At 40.9% G+C, this 10,090-nt stretch overlaps 1 protein-coding gene across 1 annotated transcript in view; it reads right to left on the reverse strand.

Moving 5' to 3' along the window:
- Nucleotides 1-9,734, reverse strand: part of LOC117342180 (metalloreductase STEAP4-like) — a 69,534-nt gene extending 59,800 nt beyond the window's left edge. The window contains exon 1 of the mRNA XM_033904211.1: nucleotides 9,536-9,734. Coding sequence (XP_033760102.1) covers nucleotides 9,536-9,633 — 98 coding nt within the window. The 5' untranslated portion in view covers nucleotides 9,634-9,734. The remainder of the gene's footprint in view (nucleotides 1-9,535) is intronic.
- Nucleotides 9,735-10,090: the final 356 nt, after the last annotated feature.

The raw sequence follows: 10,090 nt of genomic DNA on the forward strand, positions 1-10,090 counted from the left end.
GAAGACATCGTTAACAGTTTAAGAGTTATCGCCGGATAAGATATCACTAGAAAAAAAAATCACTTTGACCTTGAAAATAAGGTCAAAGTGACTTTACGATAGCGTATTGCATATCGGCATTAGGTAATGCACGTATACTTCAAATTTCATCAATAGATATTCAAGGCTTCAACACATTTGTGTTAAAACCCGAAACGAGTACTACAATGTAGTATGTACAGAATAGAAGGATTGAGAACTTACGGCCCAAATGAAAATCGATCATATTTGACCTTTAACTTTGAGGTCAATGTCGCAATTATCCAACGACAGAGCACTGCACTTCGTCAGTCGGTGATTAAGGTATACATCCGATTTCATTAAAACCCTTTTTTTTTTCTTTAAAGGTTTCGCTCGGACAAGAATTATTGGGAAAAATAGCATTTATTTGATCTTTGACATGGAGGACAAGGCCACATGACCTAACGGCCAAATATATCATCACAGCACGTTTGTGTGACTTCAGTGATATCAGCACAGCACGTTAGTGTGACGTCATGGATATCAGTACAGCATGTTAGTGTTACATCAGTGATATCAGTACAGCACGTGTGTGTGACTTCAGTGATATCAGTACAGCACGTTAGTGTGACGTCATTGATACCAGTACAGCACGTTAGTGTGACTTCAGTGATATCAGTACAGCACGTTAGTGTGGCTTCAGTGATATCAGTACAGCACGTTAGTGTGACGTCATTGATACCAGTACAGCACGTTAGTGTGACGTCATTGATACCAGTACAGCACGTTAGTGTGACTTCAGTGATATCAGTACAGCACGTTAGTGTGACTCCAGTGATATCAGTACAACACGTTAGTGTGACTTCAATGATATCAGTACAGCACGTTAGTGTGACTTCAGTGATATCAGTACAGCACGTTAGTGTGACGTCATTGTTATCAGTACAGCACGTTATAGTGTGACTTCAGTGATATCAGTACAGCACGTTAGTGTGACTTCAGTGATATCAGTACAGCACGTTAGTGTGACGTCATTGATACGAGTACAGCACGTAAGTGTGACTTCAGTGATATCAGTACAGCACGTTAGTGTGACTTCAGTGATATCAGTACAGCACGTTAGTGTGACGTCAGTGATATCAGTATAGCACGTTAGTGTGACTTCAGTGATATCAGTACAGCACGTTAGTGTGACTTCAGTGATATCAGTACAGCACGTTAGTGTGACTTCAGTGATATCAACACAGCACATTAGTTTGACGTCATTGATACCAGTACAGCACGTTGGTGTGACGCCATTGATACCAGTACAGCACGTTGCTTGTGAGGTCAGTGATATCAGTACAGCACGTTAGTGTGACGTCATTGATACCAGTACAGCACGTTGGTGTGACGTCATTGATACCAGTACAGCACGTTAGTGTGACTTCAGTGATATCAGTACAGCACGTTAGTATGACGTCATTGATATCAGTATAGCACGTTAGTGTGACTTCAATGATATCAGTACAGCACGTTAGTGTGACTTCATTGATATCAGTACAGCATGTTAGTGTTACTTAAGTGATATCAGTACAGCACGTGTGTGTGACTTCAGTGATATCAGTACAGCACGTTAGTGTGACTTCAGTGATATCAGTACAGCACGTTAGTGTGGCTTCAGTGATATCAGTACAGCACGTTAGTGTGACTTCAATGATATCAGTACAGCACGTTAGTGTGACTTCAATGATATCAGTACAGCACGTTAGTGTAAATTCAGTGATATCAGTACAGCACGTTCGTGTGACGTCATTGATATCAGTACAACACGTTAGTGTGACTTCAATGATATCAGTACAGCACGTTAGTGTGACGTCATTGATATCAGTACAGCACGTTATTGTGACGTCATTGTTATCAGTATAGCACGTTAGTGTGACGTCATTGTTATCAGTATAGCACGTTAGTGTGACTTCAGTGATATCAGTACAGCACGTTATAGTGTGACTTCAGTGATATCAGTACAACACGTAAGTGTGACGTCATTGTTATCAGTACAGCACGTTAGTGTGACTTCAGTGATATCAGTACAACACGTTAGTGTGACGTCATTGATACCAGTACAGCACGTTAGTGTGACATCATTGATACCAGTACAGCACGTTAGTGTGACGTCATTGATACCAGTACAGCACGTTGCATGTGATGTCAGTGATATCATTACATGTCGTTAGTATGACGTCATTAATATTAGTATAACACGTCACATGTGTGGCGTCAGTGATAGAACAACGTCACGTGACATCAGTGATTAAGTACGTACTAGATTTACAATTCATGCAAAGTTCGGAAGAAATATTTCACTTTCAGTAATACTTGAATCGGTACGTGCAGTTCGTTAATTTAATCACTAATCAGAACATTGCGACACTTAGACAAAAATAAATGTCTCGATTTATTTCCAGCCTCCATTTGGATTTCGGTGGTCTCTCTTTGGTTACCATGGTGTAAGTATCACGTGATCAGACGGATTGCTTTCGGTACCGAGGCCAGATTTCTGGGAGATAATACTTCAACATGACCATAAAGTACAATCCTGACTACGCAGACCTCTAACGGAACATACAGTATATATGTATACAAGCCAGTATACACATTGAGTAATGTGTTTATTATACATGTTATGGAATAGTACATTTATGTATATAACTCATTACGATATATATGTATACAAGCCAGTATACACATTGAGTAATGTGTTTATTATACATATTATGGAATAGTACATGTATGTATATAACTCATTACGATATATATGTATACAAGCCAGTATACACATTGAGTAATGTGTTTATTATACATATTATGGAATAGTACATGTATGTATATAACTCACTACGATATTTAATGACATGCTCTTGTCACATTTTTATTACAATTACGAAAATAAAAATGTCTGTTAGCTATTTTAATTGAATAAACATTCATGCCGCTAGTTGAAATGTAGCCGTATTTACAAGTACACCGTTTATGGTCCTGTGGTATTTGGACCGAGTAAACAGCCATTTACCACTGTGACGACTGTGGTCATTTGTACACTGTACTAGTCGCCATATTGTATAACACGCATTTTTTGATTTACGATTTGATCAAACATCATTCTCCCTCAAACTATCGATACAGTGTGCCGATATACTGATGTTTTTTTGTTTTTGTTTTTTTTAATTTGAGAAATCATCAATTAACTTGTATATATCAGTTATTTTCGGTTCATCGTTGAGGCATTAAAATACTCGTGAAAATTATTTTCAGATCAGTTTTGAAATGATGTGTAAAACAGTCTGTTTCCTTTGTCGTGTCTTGACACACATTTCTCACGTACTTTACAGGATTATCCCGTTGTCTTCCACTCTGCCTTGATGGCGTGACGGCGGAATGTCCTACACGCGCGAGGGGTGGTCTTACCAGAGGCCGTGAATTTGACGGTCAATATCACTCCAAGCGTAAGCGATTTCTGTCCCTTCCTCAAGTTTGGGTGATTTTTTTCTCTCATCATACTTTTCCATCAATGCATCGACCACTCGTTTGCATATACATATGTATATATATTACCGCAAATTGCAATGCATCGTAATATTGACGTGACATGATTGAATTGTCAACGTGACGTCATTATATTGTTACCAACACAAACCATCAAAGTTTGATGCTATATGTAACTGTCTAACAAGGATCTGTTCCGTGGACAGGGATATCTCAACCCTAGTGTAAAAGTTTGGCCAGCAAAACATCGCGGAACATTACCATGTTTGATTATTTTTCTCGTATACTTGCAAGCAAATGTTAGTTTTTATGATAGTTTTCCATCACACCATCTGCAATGATCGTTGGAATGTGCGTCAACATTAATGACGTCATCATTTAAGACATGGTTACTCAACGTAAAATGATGACGTTACGATATTGTGAGCAGCGTCATATGGCGCGTGTCAGCTGTCTTTACATTTAGCGGTTGTATCAATTATACTTTATAGGGATCAAAAGAGGGAACATAACACCTTTCTGTCAGATCTAACTTGAATTTTTTCTAGAAGTCTAATATAGGCTTAGCCTGTTGCCTGATTATTTTGACAATGCATGCATAAATAATTGTATGTATTACATATGTACTGTTTATATAATATTTTGAAATTAACATGGTAACTTCAACCGTAAGAGAATTATAATAATCAGTTATCCCCCTTGGAAGTGAGTTAGGGGGATCTCAGCCTTCTAAGTAAGAGTAAAATTCTTAAGAACTTCGCCTCTCGGGTTGAGACCTCAAGTCTCAGCCCAAAGGAGAGACAGATTCCATTAATCACACCTTAGGATTGACACGGCAGATCCCCAACAATAAACATATGTGTCTCCATAGCAACCACAAACATCTCTCGGAGAACCCTGCGTGTCACGTATGTCCACATCAGTGACAAAACACAATATCTCAAAAGTACCCCAAGTGATATACCTTTGTGTCCATAGCGACCACAAACAATATCAAGTATGTCCATAGCGACCACAAACACTATCACAAGAGTATCTAACACAATACATATGTGTGTCCATAGCGACCACAAACAATATGTCGGGTCCTTAGTGACTACAAACAATATCTCCTGAGTATCTAACACAATACATATGTATGTCCATAGCGACCACAAGGTCCTTAGTGACTACAAACAATATCTCCTGAGTATCTAACACAATACATATGTATGTCCATAGCGACCACAAGGTCCTTAGTGACTACAAACAATATCTCAAGAGTATCCAACACGATACAGTGTACATATATGTTTGTCCATAGCGACCACGAATACTATCTCACGAGTATCTAGCATAATACATATGTATGTCCACAACGACCATAATCAACATTTGAAGAGTATCCAAAGGGATACCTAAGTGTGTCCAAAGCAACCACCAAAAACATCATATGTACAAATGTACGTATTCATAGCAACCACTGAAACTTGGCAGAATTCCCAAACCACGGTCCAAAAATACAGGTGTAGATACTGAAATATATTTATATGGACTGTGGACTGGGAGTTCGTCCTGAGTCCATGTGATAGAAACCACGAACAACATTTCACTCTTACAGCATGTCTGAGAGGGGATAGTTTTTTTGAAGTAACCAGACACTTTTATTCCTTAAACTACAGTATTAATGGCCAATTATTATCTAGTAGACACCATTAACTACAAACCTTCTAACGATAATGAGGTACACGTGCCTTCTAAGGTATTACAATACATCGCGGCTACATTCAAATCGATGAAGGATATTATGAAGATCCACGTCAGATTTAAACAGGGTTTTTTCATATACTTTTTTAGTTTTCTGTGATCCATTCTGGGGACAAATTAAAGGTTCATGCATAAAAAAACTCGCAAATTTAAGAGCCGGACTTAGAGAGGGGGGTCTTATGTGAATAGTTGCGACAGGCTGAGGAATGATCCGAGTGGGGAGATGGCATATACATATAGGTGTAGTGTTGACAGGCTGGGAGAGGGAATTACACATGTGTAGTGTTGACAGGCTGGGAGAGGGAATTACACATGTGTAGTGTTGACAGACTGAGAGAGGGAATTATACATGTGTAGTGGTGACAGACTGGGAGAGGGAATTACACATGTGTAGTCGTGACAGACTGGGAGAGGGAATTACACATGTGTAGTGGTGACAGATTGGGAGAGGGAATTACACATGTGTAGTGTTGACAGACTGAGAGAGGGAATTACACATGTGTAGTGCTGACAGATTGGGAGAGGGAATTACACATGTGTAGTGTTGACAGGCTGAGAGAGGGAATTACACATGTGTAGTGTTGACAGGCTGAGAGAGGGAATTACACATGTGTAGTGCTGACAGATTGGGAGAGGGAATTACACATGTGAAGTGGTGACAGACTGGGAGAGGGAATTACACATGTGTAGTGTTGACAGACTGAGAGAGGGAATTACACACGTGTAGTGCTGACAGATTGGGAGAGGGAATTACACATGTGTAGTGTTGACAGATTGGGAGAGGGAATTACACATGTGTATTGGTGACAGATTTGGAGAGGGAATTGTACATGTGTAGTGTTGACAGGCTGAGAGAGGGAATTATACATGTGTAGTGGTGACAGATTGGGAGAGGGAATTATACATGTGTAGTGTTGACAGGCTGAGAGAGGGAATTATGCATGTGTAGTGGTGAAAGACTGGGAGAGGGAATTACACATGTGTAGTGTTGACAGGCTGAGAGAGGGAATTATACATGTGTAGTGGTGACAGATTGTGAGAGGGAATTATACATGTGTAGTGGTGACAGATTGGGAGAGAGAATTACACATGTGTAGTGCTGACAGATTGGGAGAGGGAATTATACATGTGTAGTGGTGACAGATTGGGAGAGGGAATTACACATGTGTAGTGTTGACAGATTGGGAGAGGGAATTACACATGTGTAGTGGTGACAGATTGGGAGAGGGAATTATACATGTGTAGTGGTGACAGACTGGGAGAGGGAATTACATATGTGTAGTGCTGACAGATTGGGAGAGGGAATTACACATGTGTAGTGCTGACAGATTGGGAGAGGGAATTACACATATGTAGTGCTGACAGATTGGGAGAGGGAATTATACATGTGTAGTGGTGACAGACTGGGAGAGGGAATTACACATGTGTAGTGGTGACAGATTGGGAGAGGGAATTATACATGTGTAGTGGTGACAGATTGGGAGAGGGAATTACACATGTGTAGTGGTGACAGATTGGGAGAGGGAATTACACATGTGTAGTGCTGACAGATTGGGAGAGGGAATTATACATGTGTAGTGGTGACAGATTGGGAGAGGGAATTATACATGTGTAGTGTTGACAGACTGGGAGAGGGAATTATACATGTGTAGTGGTGACAGATTGGGAGAGGGAATTACACATGTGTAGTGTTGACAGACTGGGAGAGGGAATTATACATGTGTAGTGGTGACAGGCTGGGAGAGGGAATTATACATGTGTAGTGGTGACAGACTGAGAGAGGGAATTACACATGTGTAGTGTTGACAGGCTGAGAGAGGGAATTACACATGTGTAGTGTTGACAGGCTGAGAGAGGGAATTACACATGTGTAGTGTTGACAGGCTGAGAGAGGGAATTATACATGTGTAGTGGTGACAGACTGAGATAGGGAATTACACATGTGTAGTGTGACAGACTGGGAGAGGGAATTACAGATGTGTAGTGGTGACAGACTGAGAGAGGGAATTACACATGTGTAGTGTTGACAGGCTGGGAGAGGGAATTACACGTGTAGTGTTGACAGACTGGGAGAGGGAATTACACAAGTGTAGTGTTGACAGACTGAGAGAGGGAATTATACATGTGTAGTGCTGACACACTGAGAGAGGGAATTACACATGTGTAGTGTTGACAGGCTGAGAGAGGGAATTACACATGTGTAGTGTTGACAGGCTGAGAGAGGGAATTATACATGTGTAGTGGTGACAGACTGAGAGAGGGAATTACACATGTGTAGTGTGACAGACTGGGAGAGGGAATTACAGATGTGTAGTGGTGACAGACTGAGAGAGGGAATTACACATGTGTAGTGTTGACAGGCTGGGAGAGGGAATTACACGTGTAGTGTTGACAAACTGGGAGAGGGAATTACACAAGTGTAGTGTTGACAGACTGAGAGAGGGAATTATACATGTGTAGTGCTGACACACTGAGAGAGGGAATTACACATGTGTAGTGTTGACAGACTGGGAGAGGGAATTACACATGTGTAGTGTTGACAGGCTGAGAGAGGGAATTATACATGTGTAGTGTTGACAGGCTGAGAGAGGGAATTACACATGTGTAGTGGTGACAGATTGGGAGAGGGAATTATAAATATGTAGTGTTGACAGGCTGGGAGAGGGAATTATACATGTGTAGTGTTGACAGGCTGGGAGAGGGAATTATACATGTGTAGTGTTGACAGGCTGAGAGAGGGAATTATACATGTGTAGTGTTGACAGACTGGGAGAGGGAATTACACATGTGTAGTGGTGACAGATTGGGAGAGGGAATTATAAATGTGTAGTGTTGACAGGCTGGGAGAGGGAATTATACATGTGTAGTGGTGACAGACTGGGCGAGGGAATTACACATGTGTAGTGTTGACAGGCTGCGAGAGGGAATTATACATGTGTAGTGTTGACAGACTGGGAGAGGGAATTATACATGTGTAGTGGTGACAGACTGGGAGAGGGAATTACACATGTGTAGTGTTGACAGGCTGCGAGAGGGAATTATACATGTGTAGTGTTGACAGACTGGGAGAGGGAATTATACATGTGTAGTGCTGACAGACTGGGAGAGGGAATTATACATGTGTAGTGTTGACAGATTGGGAGAGGGAATGACACATGTGTAATGCTGACAGATTGGGAGAGGGAATTATACATGTGTAGTGGTGACAGACTGGGAGAGGGAATTACACATGTGTAGTGGTGACAGATTGGGAGAGAGAATTACACATGTGTAGTGCTGACAGATTGGGAGAGGGAATTATACATGTGTAGTGGTGACAGATTGGGAGAGGGAATTACACATGTGTAGTGGTGACAGATTGTGAGAGGGAATTATACATGTGTAGTGGTGACAGACTGGGAGAGGGAATTACACATGTGTAGTGGTGACAGATTGGGAGAGGGAATTACACATGTGTAGTGTTGACAGACTGGGAGAGGGAATTACACATGTGTAGTGCTGACAGATTGGGAGAGGTAATTACACATGTGTAGTGCTGACAGATTGGGAGAGGGAATTATACATGTGTAGTGTTGACAGACTGGGAGAGGGAATTACACATGTGTAGTGGTGACAGACTGGGAGAGGGAATTACACGTGTGTAGTGGGGACAGACTGGGAGAGGGAACTATGCTTGTGTAGTGGTAACAGATTAAGACTGGGAATTACACATGTGTAGTGGTGACATACTTGGGGAATGTCCGAGTTGGAAGAGGCTATCTACGCTCACCGAGGGTTAACGTTACCATCTGTATAATTCTCTTCAGGAAATGGAGTAGGTGAATCTTAATTCTTGGCTATCGAAAACTATGGGAGGGATATTTACATATATACATATATGATATATATATATAATAGTTAGCTATGACAGACCTCTTACATAAGCGGGTCCATTTGTGGAATCATCTGTCATAACCATGTATAGAACTGTGCGGCACCAAAACTTATCCTAAATATTAACATGTGTATACAGTAACGTTTGACCGATATATGACGAAATGGCAGCAAATTCTCAACGAAGCAGGATATAGATGACCGTATACTGTACATATGTGTGTTGTGGACAGGATGTGTAGCAAAAATTTACAAACACCACCAGACATCATTAAATCGTAACATGTCATATGACAAAAAAAATGTGCTCATCTTATCGCTGTGATACGATAAAAAGACTACCGTACCGGGGCTAGATCGAGAGGCTTAAATTCACGAATCAATGTCTCACCTGTCAAAAATCCTGCTGTGTCTTCTTTTGTTTTTACCTGTTGTCACGTGCGCACGTCCAAGCAGTTGGTACTTATTAGTTCCGTGTGACCTGCCCATGATCGAATGATGAGAAATGATAAGTCCGACACAGGTAACTTGTGTTAGGTGATTCCCAGCCTCGCGTACGTATTCATTGGCCTATACCACTTTATCTGTAGGCTATACGAAAATCCGTAACGATTAAGAAACATTCCTCAGGTTCTTGTTGCCAGCCAATAGCGTGAATTATATTGAGCATCCCTGTCGCCCCAAGGTAAAGCCGGAGGACAGTCGTCGTACACTGTATAAACGTGTAGTTGCTACATGTTTCATATCGTGTAAACGTCCAAATAAGGTTTTAATAAAATGATCTAAGGATACAACAGGTTTACAAAACTTTAAACGAAGGTGTTTACATACAGACTGCGGTTTAAATGACTATTGTTAGAATTCAAGACGTAATAAATTATCATTTAACGCTCCGAAAGTCTATTGTTATGCCGAACGTTCATCAGTAATAGAATACCGATGGCCA

Source organism: Pecten maximus, chromosome 14 (assembly GCF_902652985.1).
Source record: "Pecten maximus chromosome 14, xPecMax1.1, whole genome shotgun sequence".
Lineage (NCBI taxonomy): Eukaryota > Metazoa > Mollusca > Bivalvia > Pectinida > Pectinidae > Pecten > Pecten maximus.